Consider the following 20,559-nt stretch of genomic DNA (forward strand, 5'->3'; position numbering starts at 1 on the left):
TGGTTTTCGAATAATAGCTTCTTCCCAGTAAATAAGTTAATGAACTACAGACTAGAAAAGCTTTCCTTTCAAAGAGCCAACTGAGTATTGGATAAACGTAACAGTTGCTCTTTTAAGAATAGACCGTGGCTCCCAAAAGGCAAAGCAATTATATCCTAACAAAATAATAACAGGAGATGCACGGTTCCTAGGATTTATTTTAAAACAAGAGAGCCATAATGTGAGGTCTCCAAGACATTCAACCTGCGTAATAGAGCCCTCTCGGTATTTTATTGTGTTCCTCCACACCTGACCTGGACAATTTCAGTGCCTCTGACATTCTCTCTCCTATGTCATTCATGATTCTACATCAATGTTTCACAAATATTTTTTAATACGATCCGCAACGAGAATATGTTTTACATTGTGACCCAGTACACATGCATCAACAGAACTGAAATAAAAATTTTATCAGCAGTACACACTGAGATTTTCCATTGGGTTTTACTTCATTTTTTAGAAATGATCATCTGACCCACACATTGGTTTTACAACCTACTAAATGGGTCATGACCCACAGTTTGGAAATGTGGTTTTAGATCATACTAGCACATATTATTACCCACATTCCTTCCACCGGATCTTAACTCAAGCTCTATCTGAAGTGTCCACGAACCCACAAGAATAAAAAATAAGTGGCTTTTAAAAAGGCAAGCATTTAGGGGCGCCTGGGTCGCTCAGTCGGTTAAACATCCGACTCTTGATTTTAGCTCAGGTCATGATCTCAGGGTCGTGGGATTGAGCCCTACATCGGGCTCTACACTCAGTGGGAAGTGTACTTGAGACTCTTTCCCTCTACCTCTGCCTCTCCCCTCCCCTGCTCTCTCTCTCTCTCTCTCTCTCTCTCGCTCTCTAAAATAAATAAATAAATCTTTAAAATAAACATATAAATAAAAAGGCAAGCGCTTAAATGATTCCTCTAGCAAAAAGGACAGGACCATTCTAGAGCTAGAAGGCTGAAATGAAGGGAATTAGGCAAGATAACACAAAGCGGGTCTTCAGGGTGTGGTGAACAGATCCAAGCAGAGGGCAGAGAGTGGTGAAGGCAGGAAACCTTCTGAGGTCAGGCCTCCCCAGCATGGGGCCACCATTTTCTTTAAAGTGCCACAGTCTCCCAGAATATCAGACACGCTCACATTCAAACACAGAAAACATTCTGCGGAAAAGGCTTTTCTGTCTTCTTTGAGGCTCCCAACTCCTCAGTCCCCCGTAAGAGGTCAGTCACCATCTTGTCATCTTCCTCTTCAAAGAATCTCTCACACCCGCCCCTCCCCGCCAGGTTCTCTTGGCCTCTGGCACAGTCTGAGGTGAACCTGTGGTCTCCAGACCTGTCACGGCAGCCATACAACCCAACCACCCTCAAGGCGGCTTCCACAGGGGGTGCCTTCAGTGGCGTGGACCATCTCAAGCATGTCCACATTTTTCTGGCTGGCCTTTAGGTTCTAGAACCTCCATTCCCCAGCACACCCTCCCCACGGGGTCTCTCCCAAGTAGTCGTCCCTCTACCACACCACACAGTCTCATCACACAGGAAGCGTTTGGTAAGGTTAAGAGTGATGTCGCGCCTATTACGAGTCCAGCACGGGACTGGGGCCCTGCTTGCTCCCTTTAATCTCACCACACCCTTCCAGGGAGGCATCAGGATTCAGTATCTGGCTAGAAATGTAACCAGGTGGGCACCGTCCCCCAATGCCACCATACAACCCTTCAGCTACATACAAAATTGCTTTCTCTGCTTGCCTCCAGAATGAAGCCGCCGCTCAGGGTGAGGGAGGATCTCTATGGGCCCAACAACTCACCTTCAATAGTCAGGACATCGGGTTCTCTGGATGCTGCCCCCCAGGAAGAGTCAGCTGCACTTCCACCAAATAGCAGGTCTGTTTCCTTGCAGGTGGGTAATGGGATCTGAGTTCCCAACAAGGCTGCCCTTTGGGGACTAGCTGTTAAAGCTAATACCAACTGGCAGCAGGTTGTGGCCAGGCACGCAGTGGCATCACTCCCGGGGCCGCCATTTTCCTTCCTCCCGTTTTTCTCTCTGGGAGAGAAATGCCAATATGCCTCATCTGTCTCTACATCTTCAGTCTTCTCTAGAACACAGCAGGAAACAAAGAAATCTTATCTTGAATTTTCCCTATCATCTCCTGTGCTGCTTCTGATGCTAGACTAGCAGCTTCTCTAGAGGGTCAAATGTGACGCTTATGCTGAGAGGGGCATTTACGTAAAAACATCCTTTCAAATTATCCCTTGGAATATCCATGCTCGAGTGCCATTCTGGCCTTTTTCCCACTCTCCTTCCCCAGTCTCAGCACGGTGAAGAGAATGTGAGGAGAGGAGGCTTGGGGGGGGGGGGGGGGGGGAGGGGAGACAGAACCCAAGCCATTGGCTGCACACCCAGTGGGACATGCCAACCTACCTTGGTCAAATCCATTCCTAGTTTGAGCTGTGAAATGAGATGGAGAATTATACTCCGTTGATCCTCCATGACGCCCAATTCTGTCTCTTCCTTATCTTCAGTGTCACTTTTTTCATCTTCGGACAAAACCAGTTCAGGGCCTGAGTTTGGCTAAAATTAGATCATTGATAAAAATCACCAGCTGGTCCAGCAGAAGTTAGAAGCACAGCGTAGGGACCCATACACTTAGCAATGATGGAAGGGGCCCAATCCTGCCCCATAAAGAGTTTCTCTGGAAGCCAGGCCTATTAGCCACAGGGTGAAAGAGGACTCTTTCGGGGTGTAGGCCCTTTTTGGGATGCTTTAGCTATTGTGCATGCCCATTCATTTTCCTCATCATCCCCTATTAGTGAACTTTCTGGCCTAAGGACTTCCCCCAACAAAAAAAAAAGTTTCCCGCTCTTCAAAAAACTATATGGGTATGAGCTCCCTTACCTGGACTATTCCCATACAATATCTTCCTTTTAATTTACACAACCCGGAACACTTTATATCTAATGTAAACTTTTCTGTTAATAAGCAAAAGTCAGATACCCCCAGGACAGACTGAAATTACCTTGGTTATGAGAAGATTTACTCTGAGACTCTTTCTACTCACATCAATTAATATCACTACAGCAAGCGTAAAAAAAGTCTCAGAGCTGGCATTAATTTAGGAAGGGAGACAAAAATAAAAATTTAAGGAAAAACACAGAAATTTTATAATGCTGAAACTCATGCTAGCCAACAGACCCTGCTTTCCTCAATGCAAGTTTATTAATTCAATTGCTTGATTCTGATTTTTCCAATTACATCGTTAACAAGCAAGTTAATGAGCAGAATGTACAAGAGGGATTATGGAGCACAGCATTTTCCAAAACCCCAGTATCAAGAACTCTGGCTATCATGTAACGTCGTCCTTGGGATTCTACTGAAAGAAGTAACCCTATTCCCCACTCCACATTTACCTGTGTTCTTATGGTACTTATTTACAGGTAAGCCCAAGCACTCTGCAAAAACATTACACAATGGTTTCTAATTACCAATGACAGGTCAGACCAATGAACTTGATATACAGAAATGCAGGAGCTCGAGGTATTAATACGAAAAGGATACAGACTTGCCCATATGTCTATGCAAAAACTAGTGATTTATAAACCCCATTAGGCAGAATCATCTCATTTTATCTAAAGGTACTTACAACTTCCAACACCCCAAGGTTATTTTAGTGATTAAGGTGGTTGTGACTGACCAGCCTAATATACACATGCTGGCCATTCCTTACCAACACTCTGCAGAGAAAATAAGATGCTCTTCTTCCCTGGGGTGGGCATTTAAAAATTTCCACCGAGATAGACATTCACCACGGACATACTTCTCAAATTATTCTCAATCACCTCTGAATAACCCCAATTCTGGAGAGATAGTTGGGAAGACCTCAGTGAAGCCCACAGGAGTAGGCTCCCCCCCAGCCAAGAGTTGCGTGTTCCCCCATTGTGTGCCTCATTTCCAGTCTCATCGTAATGTGTGTTGTTTGACATCATTAGAAAATTGTGTTGCCAGGATACACTGAAATAACTGAGGATCTGAACCCCATCCTGCTCCTTGGGAGACTCACCAGATGAATCTGGATTGGGGGAGTGGACTACCCTGATTCTGTGCTGGGACGCTGGAGAAGGAGGGGCTGTGAAGGCCACCCTGCCTCTCCTCCAGCTTCACCTCTTCGACACCCACCTGCCGTGTATCAGTGCTGCTACCAAGGCCACTGAGCCGGAATGGCTGAAAAGCTAGGAATAGCAGGGTCATCTTCCCACCAACCTGTCCCTCCTGACTCTTCCTTCTCCCTCCTCTGGATTTCAGTGTTGAAGAGTATGGTGGTCTCATTTCACTGGGAGTTTATAGTTCCAACCAGACACCACCAAAGTAAGAAAGCTCAGACCCAGTCCCTTCCAATGGCAAAGGTGCTGCTCTTACCACTTCTTTTGTAGTGACCTGGTGGGTAGGACTCTGTGTTAGTAGACTTCCCCTCAATGCAGGGGTGGGCAGCGGGGGGAGGAGAGGACAATGCCCTGGGCATCTTGCTTTGGAAGGAAAAAGGACAATCAAAAACAAATCAAGCTATCAGCATTCACCCACACTGGGGGAAGAGGGGATGGTGGCGTGCAAAGTCCTTGGCCGTCTCCACAGGAAAGGGAGCCGCCATCTTGAGTGCAATTATTCCTGCTTGAAATTAGTTGTTCTCACCGAGTACCGAAAGCAGACTAAACAAATCAATTGCTCAAGTGAGGCTGCCATAAGCTTTATGAAGCAGAACGACCCTTTCTTCTGAAAACATGATTTCCCATTTGTCCACACAGCAGCACACAGGGAAATCTCCATCCTCCCCACTCAACTGTCACACCTGCTGCAACATGTTTACAGAACCCCCCAGGACCACACTTCCTCCTGCTGTCTGCCTCACTTGGAAATTAAACCCAGCTTGTCCCGGACTTCGGGTAGCCAGGAAGTCTTTCTGCAAGATCCTGCCACGTGATACTAAGTACACACATCAGTGTGCACCCAAACCTCCCCAGGTCTTCCTCTTCGATCCAACATTACATTTCCTCTGTGTCTGGTGATGCCTCTCAGAGATGCTGGCTCGAGCAGAGAGAATTAAAGCTGGTGCACGGACCCCAGAAGCTGACTCACTCCAAGGTGACCGGAGGCCAGAGCTCGTGAGGGCCTGAAGTCCTGCCAGCGGAAGAAAGGCCGGGAGGAGCCCAACACACATCACTGGCTTGGGTCCCCAGCAAACTGGCTAAGCATAATCAAGGATCGCAGTATTTCTCTCTCCCAGAGCTTCTGAGAATGTGCCCTTCTTCTTACAGTATCATTTGCAAAAACCCCTCCTACCCAAACTCAAGTGAATAATCAGGGTTAAAAAAGGGAGGGGGGCACCTGGGTGGCTCAGTCGGTTGGGCGTCTGACTTTGGCTCAGGTCATGATCTCGGGGTCCTGGGATCTAGCGAGTCCTGTGTCGTCAGGCTCCCTGCTCAGCAGGGAGTCTGCTTCTCCCTCTCCTGCTGCCCCTCCCCCTGCTCATGCTCTCTCTCTCTCTCAAATATATAAAATCTTAAAAAAAGAAAAAAACAAAGGTGGTTTCATTCATCACGTTGTTAGTGAATGTCTTAGAGGACACCCCTAATTCCACCCACACTGGAACTCAGTCTTTTGCAGAAAGATGAGACCACCCTCCATTGTGGGTCAAAAAGGAGGGCAAGAGGAGAGAAGACAGAAGGATTGAACTGGTCAACCCCGTGAGAAAGAGGTCAACTGACAACATAAAGACAGCTCCATCAGCATCCACAAAGCACCCACTATTAACTGACGCTGCAAGAAACTCAGAATTTGAAGAACAAGGCTTTGTTGGCCTTTTAAGGGCAGAAAAACTCATTCCCTGTTAGGGTCAAGAGTTTGTCGATTCTGCTGGTCTGCTGTGAAATCCAAAACATCAATAAGGTCACAGGATCTATATTCCATAATCAGGCCCATGTGCCCCTTCCAGATCCTCACCCTCCCACTCGCAGCGCTCTACTTCTCTCCTGGGGGCCCCTGCATGCCCCAAACCCTCCAATCCCTCTGGATTTCTGCTTGTAAAGCTGTGACCACTGCCTTGAGGTGCTCCAAGGTGGCAGAACAGTGTTTCTTGATCTCAGAAGAAAACGGAAAATGAGAAATGGTTTTATAAATGCTGAGAAAGTTCACACGACTTACTAAGCAAGAATCATCAAATTCCCCCATCCCCCAGAGATCTCTGCAAATGAGCCAGCCCAGCCATAAAAAAGCTATGCCAACTTGAAGATGGAATCAGAATATGTTTTAAAGAGAAGCAGGCCTTGGAAAAATGAGGTTTTTAATAAAAACAAAAATTATAAGTCAATATTTCTACCACATGAGCACCTCAGGGCATATGGTGCTACTAAAAATCAAGTGACTCATACCTATGAGCAAATAGGGGTAAGGACAAGTACATTTGATGGACAGGAAAAAGCTTCATGGCAGGCTGGGGCTTAGGGACACTCCTCCGTGTGTCCACAACAAGGACTTGTGCCCCAGAGCACGGGTTCTGAATCTGGGCACTATGGACACCCCCCTAAAGGTACTACCACTACCCTTCATATTTGATACAAAAATTGTGTGTCTGGGCATTTTCTGGAGAGGAGGCCCACGCTCTCCTTGGATTCTTGGAAGAAGATCTGTCCCTGGGCTGACCCTGGGCCTCTCAAGGACCAAAGGGTCTGAGACCACGTAAGAGAGATGGGCTCTCAGGATGGAATGTGTTCTAGTCAGACAGTCCCAGCATCTGCAGACGTGCTCCTGCCTTTAACCACAGACCTCTACTTCTTCCCTGGTTCAGGGCAGCACATCTGTGAGGCACCGGCCGGGGGCCAAAGCCAGAAGCAAAATCATGACTCAGGTTAGACGGTGCAAGGGAAACACTGAACTTTGCTTCCACATCTTCTTTTTAACACAAATCTTAATTCTGCAATACAAATACAAATTCCAAACAAGACAGAAATTCCAATCCATTTTATTCAATACACACATGTAACTGAACTACAGTTTGGGTCAGTTCCAGGAAAAACCATGAAAGAGACATTCATCTTCCAGGCCCGTTCATTTCCCTGTCACTGGCCCCGCTCCACCCCTGCACCCGCACCTACTCCCCCTCCCCCCCTTCCTGAGATAAGTGCATGCAACCCAGCCTTCTTTCTTCACCACCGTCTCTCCTCCTTTCTTCACTGGCCCTCAGAGACAGCTGAGGCCGACACAAGCAGTTTGATCTATTAATGTCCTCTTTATTTGTAAATGCCTAATAACTTTAGCGTCTTAACTCAAAGGGCTGAATCCTTAGATTTGAGGCATTATGAGAGAAGGTTAGGTGGCTACATGACCCGACCTTGAAAGAAGACTTTTTCCCGTTGAACAGGGAGTAAGGCCATGCTAGAGCCCTTAAATCACAGACATGCAGGTATGAGGGGTCTACTCTAGCGAAGATTAAGATGGGCACCTACTGCCATCTTTTGCCCAAATAAGTGTTCTAGAATAGGCATTCATTAAGTAGATAATCTCTTCAACAGAAAACTGAGTTCAAGCAATCTGCAGCTATCCGAAAAGTCTACTTGACCAAGGATAGAAAATAAAGGCAGCTAGAGACTGAACATCAAATTCTACTCCGTCAGCAAGCACACTGACGCCCAGTGTTTTGAGAGCCTGGCATCTCTCCCCACACGCTGTACCTCGGCATGGAGGCACGGGACGAACTGAGTCACACCGAAGACCCGAGCATTGTCCAGATATCGTCTTTATGGGAGAAAGGGGAAAACCCAGCCATGTCAGAAAGAGTATCTGATATTCTGAGGGTCACAGAAAGCCGGAAGGTGGGGGCAAAGACCCAAAGCACCACCCTCAGATATCCACCCTCAAATGAGAGAAATGTCATGAGGGACAGTAGCAGAGCAAAGGAGCAACCGGGCAATGAGGTGTCCTCCTTCGGACCCTACCTCTCACTTCCACAACGATGCACAACATGCAACACTGGCCACCAGCACAAGTACGCCTCTGTTCACTGGGGGGGTAAAGAGTCAACAGACAGTGGTTTGCTGGAAAATGAGAAGTTCTAGAAAAAATAGGAATGGCAAGTTGAAACAAGGGATTAGAGGCTAGAGTGGCAGAGAGGTTGGGAGAGTAGGTAAATGGAAGAGAAAGGAGATAAATACAGTGAATACTGGAAGACAAGCCCGGGGGTCTGCATGTCTAAGAGGTACAAGTGCCCAGGGACCAACTACTGAAACTAATTTTTGTTCTAATGATAAAGGCATTACTGGTGTGGATGACCTTTATGGAATCCACAAAACCAAGTATTAAGTCCCTTTTATCTCTAGTCATTTTTCTTATCTTGATATTTATAACATATTCAACCAAATTATCATAATCGTTCCTTGATCCTCATTGCGTATGTTCACATTAGTAATATTTCACATACTCAGAAGTCCAATCTAACAGTACAAGGTGAGGAAAACCGGCACAGTCGTATTCGAAGACCCAAGCCAACTTCATACACAAGTCAATACCATCAGTATAGCGCAGGGCATACAAAGATGGCCAGCAGTCCAGCAAATTCACCTGGCATTTTTGTCCCTCATTCTACAATAAGACAATTATATCGCATGACTATCAAGTGCAAGGCACTATCACATGCTTAGAAAAACTATTTCCCCCAAGGGCACACACATACAGTTTTGTCATATGAATGTAAAGTGGCTGCTCCTAATGACCTACTGTCCTTCCCACACTCAGCACAGGTGGGATTTCTTCCCCGGCAGAGTCTCTTTTGTGCCTATCTCCAATTCCCAAAAAGCAGGCCATCTTTGCTGAGCGGAGGGTCTCTCAGTTGAATGGACGGACACTCTCCTCTGGTCAGAAGTCATGCCAAAGAGCTTGATGTCAGACATACATCTTCAGATGATGTCTTGTACACCTGACGCCCCTTGGCCCTGACGCAGGGCGGCTGCTGAAGGCTAGGCTCCTCCCATGTACGATCTTCTATGTGGAGCCACATCCAAAGCCAGGTGACCAACTGTGCCTTGAAGGCCACCACTGTAATTAGGGGACCTTATCCTGCCATTCAGAGGTAGGTACGATGAGGCCACTGTGCGAGGAGGGGGAACCCGACGGACGAGTTGGCTCTGATCCTTAACAGGTTCAAGTACAAGCACGTCTACACAGCAGGCTGGTCCCAGCTGCCGTTTTGGAGATGCTGAGTTGGTTGCCACTGACATCACAATCCTTCTGCCGCCTCCCAGGGGACGCGCTGGCTTTCTGGCTCTAACCACACATACACACACATTTGCCACACTTGGCTCGCACAGACTGGAAGGACAGATGCTCTTCCTGAGCAAAGGGGCCGACCTGCAGAAAGGTTCATTTTCAATAAAACACAGCCTGGAAAGTAGAAGGAAGTCACTTCTGGGGAGGGGGAGAGGATGCGTGGGGGGGGCGGGGGGGGGGGGACATTCATCGTCAGCCAGCATGATCAGGCACGATTATGCCAAGAGGATGCAACAGGTGTTCCTTTAAAAAATACCGGCGAAAAGCGTTCATCGCAAACATCGGCCCTTTTCTCATTTCCATGTAGCTGCTCGGAAACTATTTTTAAATGAAAGTGAAAAAGAAAGGAATTGGGAAGGGTGCAAAGCGAACCTTTAAAAGTACAAAGAAACAAAAAACCAAACCACACACCACCACGTAAGGAAGCAGCCGCAGCTGTGAAGGGGGAGGCGATTATCTCGCAGCTGGGGCACCGGAAGCAAGCATGCCAGTGACCGTCCTGGCGACCACGTGCAGGCATCCCGAGGCCACACACCACGCCTCGGCTCCTCCAGCCCCAGCGGCCACCGGGAACAGCGGGAAGGGCACACGCGCGACGAGAACGCCCAAGAGCCAAGCGCTGTGTCGCGTGCTTTTATGACACGATCTCAGTCAGCAGAAGTTGGGCGCTTTGCAACCCAGTCCAGCACTGAGTTACCGGCCCAGCCAAGAGCTCGCCAAGCCTGGGGTGACAGCAAGGCCGCGCTGGGTTGTGGGGCGCCAGTCCACATGGCCCGAGCCACGCAAGCAGCACAGGCCCATTTCCAAGCCCACGGACAGCTTGTGAGCCCCGAGCCACGCGAGCAGCACAGGCCCATTTCCAAGGCCCACGGACAGCTTGTGAGCACCAGGGTCAAAGGCTCGAGAAGGAAAAGGACGAGGGCAGGGAAGCCGAGAACATAATCGCCACAGCTCTGGGAGGCAGCGAAGCCGGAGAGATGGCCCCGATATAAATCCTGAGTCCACTACCTTCCACCTTTCAGGCTCCGTCTGCTCATCTCTGAAATGGTGACGGGACTACCCACACCTCAGGCGGCCGCTCACGGGCCTACAGAAGACAAAGCACAGAGAGCGCTGAGCCCGGAGCTGGGTCCCCGGGTCAAGCCCAGTAAGCAGCCACTGCACTCGGGAGCCCGTGGCTGACCCACTGGGGCCTGGGGGCACCGGTGGGCACGGTGATCTAGAAGCCTCTGCTACAGCACCCGCATCCTCCGAGCCAGCCCTCCAGAAGCTGGGTGATGCTGCTCAAGCTCCTTTGCCAGGTCATCCCCCGCAACAAGGACCCAGAGGGCTCTGGGGCTGTAAAGGTCCGGGTCCCCCACAGAGCCCATGGCCCTGCCCATGAGGGAGCAGTACTTCTAGAACCTAGGGCTGCCCCCGGAAGGGATCCATAGAAATTCCAAAACAAATCTCAGCCACGGGCCACATGCAGATCGGAGAACCACAGGAGACAAATACCAAGCAGCAAGGGCAACAAAGCAGAGTGCGCATGAGCAGTGGGCTGCCATCGCAGCTACCTGAGCTCTCTGGAAGACCCAGGAAAGGGAGGGACGAAACTCGTGCCAGGCCCATTCCAGCCTCCCTAGGTTCTGGTATGAGGAAACGCAATGGTTTAAGACATAAAAGACCTCCTGCAGATGGGCTGAATGGGGAGCAGGCACCCGAGTTGCAAGAGTTACCATCACCCCGACTGCCTCGAACACCCCCATTAGTTATTGAAGATAGAAGGATGCTTAAGACCTGGTGTCTGCATTTGACAAGCTGGTAACCTGCTTGAGGAGTGCACAGATCTTTTTTTTCCCCCCCGGCCCTGGGGGGAACCCGTAAGCTCCACCTCCTCCTTGGAGACTTATTTCAACCACGCTTTGCAGCAGCAAGAGGTGGTACCTCCATCCTAACAAGGAATTCCTTAGCTCCCTGTAGGCACCCCATCTGGCACTCATCGACTGGATTTATGCAACTGCACATCTGCTTTCCCATTGGAACTGGAATGCCAGATCTCTCTCAGTAGAGAACACTGATTATTCGGGCTGGCTACTTAGCGCTCCGGGTTGATCTGGACCTGGAAGCCACCTCTGGGATCCGGGAGAAAGAATGCTGTGATCAGTTAGTACCACTGGCCAGGAATCAAGGAGTGGACAGTAGTGGCCTTGTGGTGGCCTTACCCTAGTGTTTTGAAACTGCTTCGTGACAGTCTCCCATTAGAACTCCTGTCTAATTCAGGTTTTCAGTTGTAGAATCTCAAGACAAAGGCTGGTTTTTATAACACATGCTCAATAAAAAAATGTGTTAAGGAATAAGTAAATAAAACTAAAGAAACAATGGGGACAACTTGAGCATTCAAGGACAAAATCCAGATTTAAAATGAAAATGACAGGGGCGCCTGGGGCGCTCAGTTGGTTAAACGTCTGCCTTCAGCTCGGGTCATGGTCCTGGGGTGGAGCCTCGTGTCGGGCTCCTTGCTCAGCGGGGAGTCTGTTTCTTCCTCTCCCTCTGCTGCTCCCCCACTCATGCTCTCCCTCTCTCCCTCCCTCTCTCTCTCTTAAAAAAAAAAAAAAGAAAACAAAACTTTAAAATGGAAAAGACAGCCAGTCGTAAAAGATTACATATGACATGGTTCCACTTATAGGAGACGTCCAGAACAGGCAGACGGATGAAGACAGAAAGCAGGTTAGCAGTTGGGCAGGGGCTGGGAGGATGGGCAGAATAAGGGGTGATAGCTAAAGGCTACAGGGCTTCTTTTGGGGGTGGTGAAAAAAAATTTTTTTTAAAGATTTTATTTATTTGACAGAGAGAGAGAGAGGCGGGGAGAGGGAGAAGCAGGCTTCCCACAGGAGCAGGGAGCCCGATGCGGGGCTCGATCCCAGGACCCTGGGATCATGACCTGAGCCAAAGGCAGACGCTTAACTCACTGAGCCACCCAGGTGCCCACGGGTGATGAAAATGTTCTAAAATTGACTGTGGTGATAGTGGGACTTACCTGCAAAAACATTAAAACCCATGAAATGGTACATTTTAAATGAGTGAATGGCATGGCATGTGAATTATATCTCATAAAGCTGTTATTTAAAAAATGAGAATAAAAATATAAATAAAAGGACAAAATGGAAAGCCAAACAACAAGGGCAGGAGGAAGGTCGTGGCCTGGGTGAGCAGAGGGGCAGACTCTGAGCTGAGTGTCACCAAAGGGCAGTGCTTAGGGCAGCCAGAGGAAGGAGGGGACACTCCAAGAGAAGGAGCGGCATGACATCCGGACAGTTTGGCTGAGCGGGACAGCACATGGTTTAAACTTATGGCTCAGACTCATTCCCTTGGGGAGCCCACCTGATGCCATGGCTTTCCACCATTTATTCACCAATGACCTCTAAATTTCTACCTCAAGCTCAGCCTTCTCCCGAAACTCTAGCTTCGGGCATCACCCGCCTGCTCACCATCTCCCCACCCCCCCACAGCCATCTGCGGGTAGGCAGAATAACAGTCTCCCCTGGAGGTCCGTGTCCTAAGGGGCCTGTGAATGTTACCTTCTGTGACAAAATAGGCCTTCTAGAGGTGGTTAAGGGCCTCAAAACAGGAACAGAGTCCTGGATTATCCAGTATAATCACAGGAATCCCAGAAATTAGAAACCCTTCCCTGGCTGTGGTCAGAAGGTGAGCATGGTCAGCGAGATGTGACAACTGCTGGCTTTGAAGACAGAGGAAGGGGCCACAAGCCAAAGAAAGCAGGCAGCCTCTAGAAGCCAGAAAAGGCAAGGGAACAGATTCTCCCCTACAGCCTCCAGGAAGGGTCCCTCCTCTTCCTTCGTGCAGTAAATAGGCATGTCAGGCTCTCTGTGAGGCACAGTAGAGGAATACGGAAAAGATCTTAGTCCTCTTGGAACCTGAGGCCTTGCTGGGCAGACCGTGGTTTGGTTTTGGGGTCCCCCTTGGGGGATCACGCAGTGAGCTACGACAGGGGCCCAGGGAAAGTAGTAAGATGGTGGCAGGCGGATAAGGAAGCGAGCGAGCACTGAAGGCAGCAGGTGGAGCCAGAAGCGAAACTGGACCTGCCAGAAATGTCTGCAGATGGAGTTACTAGTAGACCGTGGGCAACATAACACAGCACAGAAGATTCATGCAGGCGGGAAGCATTCACAGGGGAGAAAGCCAACATCATCTCACCTTCCCTCCTCTCAGATCCAAGACAGACCTTGGAAGGGCCCCATCAGCATCCTGACGTCTCCATTTTGCTCTCCACACTCCTGCCTAGTCATCCAGACTTGAGGCCCCCGCAGGTGCTCGGACACCTTCCAGCACCACACCATCTAGACATCTAGCTGGTCAACACATCCCTTCCTGCTCGCATCTCTGCCACCACACCCTAGATCTTAGACACCTAACTGTATGATCCTACCAGTGTGCAGATTCTCCTTCTGCTCCAAACATTCCCCTCTTACACGTCGCCTTGTGTTGCACCACTAGAATGTTCTTCCCCAAATACCCTCTTCTCCATTCGAAAGTCTTCAGTGCCGTTCCATGGCTCAGAGAGAACTGCTATCCAGTCAGCCCAACCTGTAAGGCTCTCCTCCACCTACCCCTTTCTCCCTTTCCCTCCTGCTCCTCACCCGAACTCCCTCCCGCCTAGACAGTTGACGGCACCCTCATGGCACCCCCTAACCTCATACTGCCCAGCACAACAGCCACTGGCCACATGGAGCTATGCAAATCCATTAAAAATAAGTAAAATTTAAAGTACGGTTCCCCAATGGCACTAGCCACATTTTAAGTATTCACCAGTCACACGTGGCTAGTGGCTACCATATTGGTCAGAGTACAAACATTCCCATCATCGTAGCCTGTTGTATCGGATAGGCTGCTCTATGCTTTCCACGCCCTCCCCGTTCATTTCTCTGCTTTCTACCATTTGTTCTTTCTCTGCAAACACAGCCCCATGCCATGATATGGACTCCAATGACCCCAGGTCGTTAACAATCTCTCCCTCCTCTACAGCCCTTTGGCTAATCTTTGCCACGGTCACTCACAGGCCACTGCCAGGCCTATCTTTCCTTAACTTCTTGGTAATCCAAAGCTCACGGAGAAGAGGTCATTTTGAAAATCTGACATTCCTAATAAAGCACACAAGGACAATTTTACAAATACAGTCGCCTCAGAAACAACATGATGAAGGAGTGATGTACTGGGGGTAACCAATAGTATTAAAAGGACTCTGGACCTAAAAACTTAAAGGAATTCTACTATCTATGATTTGCTTCTTTTGTAACCATGGATGCACACCAAGAATACAACTCTGACTTTCTATATCCATGGTTTAAATTATTATTGATTTATGCTTTGTGCTGGGTGATGGATTTCTTCTGATTCTGCAGATGGTAAATACCTTTATTCAGAGAGTAAACACAATGAAACTCAGGTCGATGGCACCACGTTAGCGATGCTTTCAGACTCCACACTTGACGCCACCAATTGCTAGGCTGCCTAGTTTTTTCCACAAGTTATACACAGTTATGGGCCGGAACTCTTGAAAGAGACAGGAAAAAAAGACACAAAGCAACGAGGATGTGCAGAGCAGCTGTAGGAGAAGCTCCGAATCAGGCCTACATAATGTGTGGTTTCCGGACCTGCAGCCTCGGCATCACTGGGAACTTGACAACGAAGACGATCAAGAAAACCATCAGAGATAACCCAGGCTAGGGGCCCATCCCACACCTATGGAATCAAACTCTGGGGCCAATGAGTCCAGAACTGTGGATGTTTGGGGTTTTTTGGCTTCTATTTTTTAGTTGAAGTATAATTTATATATGGTGCAATGAGAGACCTTAGTGTACAGTATAACATGGCTTATGACCAATGTATCACTTTATACCCAATTCATTTTTTTTTTTTTACCATCTTAACTATTTTTAAGTATTAACGGTGTGTTACCTGTATGGACGCTGTCGTGCAACAGCTTTCTAGAATTTTTTCAGCTTCCAAACTGAAACCCTACGCCCACTGGATAACTTCCCATTTCCTCCCCCATGGCCCTGCAGAACCTGTGTTCTGCCAAGCCCTCCAGGCGCTTCTGGTACGTTCTAGCGGTTGAGAAGCACTGCTCTAACCACCGCAGGCCACAGGGGGCAGCAGAGACAAGCAAGCAGGCCCCGGAAAAGACTAGCAGGAGATGGACTATTGGCCCCTCTGGTTCTCCAAACCCAACCCCGAGCGCCTCCTGAGCACACGGCACCGCCTGAGGCGCAAGGGGACCCAAACATGGACAAATGGACAACTGTTCTCAAAAAACTGCGTAGACACACGCTGAAGAAACAAACGGTCTTTCTCAACGTTCTCTCAGGTTCTGGAAATTCCACTTGACAGCCCCAAAACGGAAATGGAAAGCTATAAACTTTGATTGGAAGAGGGTGATTGTATTTTCATCAGTGGCCCCACCAGGCGGTCCTTTCATTCTGACTCTGAATTTCATCCGTCCATTTTAATCATTTATGCCTCTCATTTAGAAATTCCCAACTGCTTCTTTCCGATGGAAATCCCGGAAGGGTATGATAACACAAAGGAAATAACCAGGGGCACTGCAAACCACAGAATAGTTTTGATTTACAAGTCATTAAAAGCACGAGGCATTTACTGTTCTTTGAAGGCAAAAAGGGACTACATCATGAATAATGGAAGAAGCAAAGGGCATTAAGGACTCCTCCGCAGATACTGTTCTCTCCAGCCCACACTGAGGATTTCCTGGGCCCCGAGGCACGTATCAGTACATACACCAAAGAACCCCGGCCCTCCAGGATCTAAATTGTGCCAAGTCTACACCATCTCACTCCAAAAGGTCGAGTTTCTGGATTACTATTTCCTGACTCTCAAAAGAGCCAATGATCTAGTGCTAGAAGCACATCAAGAGCTAGGAATTTTAGAAACAACGCAAAGCTCGGGCGATTTTAGACTTTTCGTTTTTCTTAAAAAGAGGTCTGGTATATTTCCACTATATCCAGATTTTTGTAAATACTAACGGATGGGAAAGCATCCAGGAGAAACAGGCAGTAGTGTTTTGTAGGAGAAAAGAAAGAAAGAAAGAAACCAGAACAAAACCGCCTCCAGCTCTTCATTCTACGATGGGGAAGCACCAATAAGGCCCTATTAAAGCTACAATCTCTAAATCCCACTCAGTACCTTCTGGCTCAAATAGCAGGCATTTTCTCTGCTTCTTAATTTGCATTATGTATGTCCATTTTTCTAGCCACTGTGACTGAGGGTATTCAAAGGAGGTTTCTTTCTACTTTTATTCAAATGTGAATTGATACTTAGAATCTAAGAGGGTAATTGTAACAATTCATATTTTCCCCCTATTATTCCACTGCCATAAAATCCAAATGAGGCTTACTATGTCTTCTGCTTGAAAAACTGTCACATTATCACACTCTGCATTGCCCCATTTTCCAAATGCTTCATTCAGTGAAAACTTCAAAGGCAAATTTGTGAGACAGCTGTAGTCACCCTAGGGGACCGTGAACATGTGTGGTGAGCTCTATTAATGATCAGAACTGTGGGTTATTGTATTTAGCACAAAAAGAAGACAGTGAATTTTAAGGTGTAAATGTACTCTGGCGGGACCTACACTCTTCTAAATACTAAGTTCCTGTTTTCATTGGTTGTTTTGTTTTGTTCTGTTTTAATGATTACCCTGATGCAGTTTCCATTTCTCCAGCATAACCCAGCCTGCTATGCGGGCTCTTGAAGCTAGGTTTTCCATTACTTGGGTAGACATTTTGACAAATGTTGTACTCTTGTACACTAAGTCTTCATCCCATTCATGAAACAAACAACCCTCATGGAAGTTTAAAAATAACCCATGGTATGTGATGTTTTGCTTGAAATTGATATTTAACTGGTTACTTTATCATGCCATCCATAATCTAAAGTCTTTAGAACTAAAAAAAAAAAAAAAAAAAAAAAAGTTTAACTTCTGATATTAAGTGCTTCATTTTTGAGAAATAAACCACTGTTGTTTTTTCCAAGTTAATAAGTATCCTACATAAAACTGTCTTAAAAACCAGCAACGTCAGACCCTGGATGGAGAGAGAGGGTCCAAACCAGAACCACTGTCAAATGAGTCTATCTATACACATTTCCACATTTCCTTCACAGCAAGGAGTAGGACCAGGGAGAAGGTGAGGGTGGGGATAACAAGGGCTCTACGTAGTCAGTAGTCTTTATGAGAGGACCATTTGGTTCTTGCTAGATGATGTTTCCAAGACGGACAAGCGTCTATCTCGGCTCACGGCTATTCCCATAGCTACTGTACCTCCCTCCCAAACAGAGCAACATGCTGGCTCATCCTGGTGGTGTTCCTAGACCGCAACACATACAATTCTGGAGCCTCATTTGAAACTAACACTAGATTACAAAAGGATGTAATGAGAGTCTGACTCTCAACCCGATTCAAACTAAGAGATCCTTCACGGGAAAAGATTCTGCAGTGGTGACTGTAACCATAATTGCTGCCATTACTTCTCATATCTGAAGTGCACCCAAGATGTGGACAAAATACTTGCCCCACATTATGAAGAACTAATTGGCTTAATATAAAAAGAACACTTATAAAATATTAATTAGAAAGTCCAAATGAATTGAAAAATGTGCAGAGGCTGTGAACAAGAGAAACATTAATGGCTAATATGTGAAACATATTCTTCACTTCATTCATAAGTACCAAATAGAAAGTACAACAAGACACCATTTTTCTTCTAAAATTAAAAACCAGAGGGGAGCCAGGCTGGCTCAGCCAGTGGAGCGTGCGACTCTTGATCTCGGGGTCGTGAGTTCAAGCCCCACACTGGGCATAGAGCTTAAAGATAAATATTAAAAATAAAATAAAAATAAAAACTGGCAAGAAAACAGGCACTTGATATTCGTTTCTAATGGCAAAAGTACAGGAAAATAGTAGCCCTCACACACCGCTGCGGAAGTATAAATTTGTCTCAGTCTTCGAGAGCAATTTGGTAATACTTAGAAGAATTTTTAACTCCCACATTTGTTGACTGAATTCCACTTAAACTCCACTGCTAGACAGTTCCCCTATATGAGACATAGTTGCGTTAAGTGTGCAAAATATGAGCAGAACCGTATTTGTAAAAGAAAAACTGGACAACCTAAATGTCTCTCAGAAGGTCTAATTAAATAAGGCACAGGGTTCCCCGAATCATGACACAACCCTAGAGTTGACTGCTCCGTAGCTGTTTAAAGGGATGCAAACAATCTTCGTATACTGACATGGGAGGGTACTGAAGATGTATTGTTCAATTAAAAAGCCACTTTACCTATACACGTTATCTGTAGTGTAATTTCATAGTTGTAAGAATTCCTATATATATATGTATGTTTGCTGTGCAAACTCCCCAGAAGAGAGACAGTAGCCCCCTGCTGGAGGCAGCAGCTAAAGAAGAGTTGAAACAGTGGACTTTTATTTCTGACTTCCTACAAAAGCCTCTGCTATTATTTTTATGGCAACAATTACGTTGTTTCACAATAATTTTTAAAGTCCTCCTCCTTCCACTGCCAACCTAAGAACTGTATAAACTGTTAGAAATGACCACAGGCTTCCATGTCTGGTTTAATCCTGAGGCTCTGGGGAGGCCGTGGGAGTCGGTGAAGGGGTGAGGGCCGGTGGCCAACTGGCAAAAACAAGTTTGAACTAGTTCCACTGTGTACGAAAAGCAAAGCCAGTGACTTCTTCTAATAGCACAGCCAGCTGAGCGGACTGCCTTCCGCAAAGGAACAATTGAACAATGTGCTCTACTTGGAGCCAGAGATGGATCTCAGGTTGATTTCCATGGTATTTCTAATGTATCTGGTGAATGCCAACTAATGCGCTTGCTGCGGTGGGCTGATGAATGGCCCAAAGACGTCCAAGTCCTAATCCCCAGGATGGTGACGATGTCAGGCTACGTGGCAGTAGGGCATTAAGGTTGCTAGTCAGCTGAACTTAAAGTCGGGAGATTATCTTGGATTATCTGGGTGGGCCCAACATAACCACAAGGGTCTTTAAAAATGGAAGAGGGAGACAGAGGAGGGAAGTCAGAGGTAGACAGGACTATGGAAAGAGCCAAAGAGAAGCAATATTCTTGGCCCAGAAGAGGAAGGGACCATGAGCCAAGGCAGGCAGACAGCCTCTAGAAGCTGGAAGAGCCAAGGAAATGGGTTCTCACCTAGAACCTCCAGAAAGGAATGTAGTCCTGCCAACAACTTGATTTTAGCCCACTGGGAGAGACTCGTGTCCCAGACTTCTAATCTACAGAACCAGAAGATGATAAATTTGTGTTGTCTAAGCTCTTAAATGTGTGGCAATTGGTTACAGCAGGAATGGGAAGCTAAAACAACCTGCCTAGACTTCCTTTATTTCTCGACACCCCAGACTTCCTCTGGTGGGCAAGCCTGGGCTACGCTGTGGAAATCAGCCCACCTGGGCATCTCACCCTACAGATGTCCAGTAACCTGGGCCCACCCAGGGGCCCAGCTAGCTGATTTTAGGACTTCCTCAGAGAGAACGCAGACAAGACACCAGCAACAAAACTGCCTTCATGGTTATTAAATTAGCTATATCGGGAGAAGCCATATTTGAATAAGTTATTAATGAAAGCCCTTTGTAAATCATGCCTCACCATACAAATATACTTGTCATTTACACGCAGACTACTCTTTTGAAAGACTAACAAAAGAGAAATGAATCTCCCTTGAGGAACCCAGGATAGCACAGGAACACATGTTCTTAGGGGTTTCTCGAGACACTCATATCCACGGACAGGGATTTGCAAAGAACAATGTGAATAAGGGCTTACCACTGAGTACCTACTATGTACCAGGCATTGGGCTGAACACTGAAAATATGTGATCTCATCTGATTCTAACATTTCCATCAGGAAAGGACTCCCATCATTACCACTGATACTGCCCACGCCCCCATGGCAGTCAGTGAAGGCGATAGGTTTCAGATCACCCTGTCACCTCCACAGTGGGAGTCCTAGAGAGGCAGCCTGCTACCTCCATCAGGGACAGCTTAAACTGACATCTGCTTGATGCCAAAATGCTCAAAAGAAGGAGAATATTAGCTTTATTCCTATGGTCCTAGAAATGCAACCATTAACATACCTCCTCTCAAAATACCCCTCAGACTTTCAAAAACTTTTTATTCA

General features: G+C 47.1%; 1 protein-coding gene across 3 annotated transcripts in view; it reads right to left on the minus strand.

Annotated features, from left to right (window-relative positions):
- Positions 1-20,559, minus strand: part of OSBPL10 (oxysterol binding protein like 10) — a 307,285-nt gene that overhangs the window by 36,679 nt on the left and 250,047 nt on the right. For all 3 annotated transcript variants that reach the window (XM_032408850.1, XM_032408852.1, XM_032408851.1), the window contains exon 7: positions 2,453-2,602. In XM_032408850.1, the coding sequence (XP_032264741.1) occupies positions 2,453-2,602 (150 nt within the window). The remainder of the gene's footprint in view (positions 1-2,452; positions 2,603-20,559) is intronic.

The sequence above is a fragment of the Phoca vitulina genome, unplaced genomic scaffold (assembly GCF_004348235.1).
Source record: "Phoca vitulina isolate PV1807 unplaced genomic scaffold, GSC_HSeal_1.0 scaffold10, whole genome shotgun sequence".
Lineage (NCBI taxonomy): Eukaryota > Metazoa > Chordata > Mammalia > Carnivora > Phocidae > Phoca > Phoca vitulina.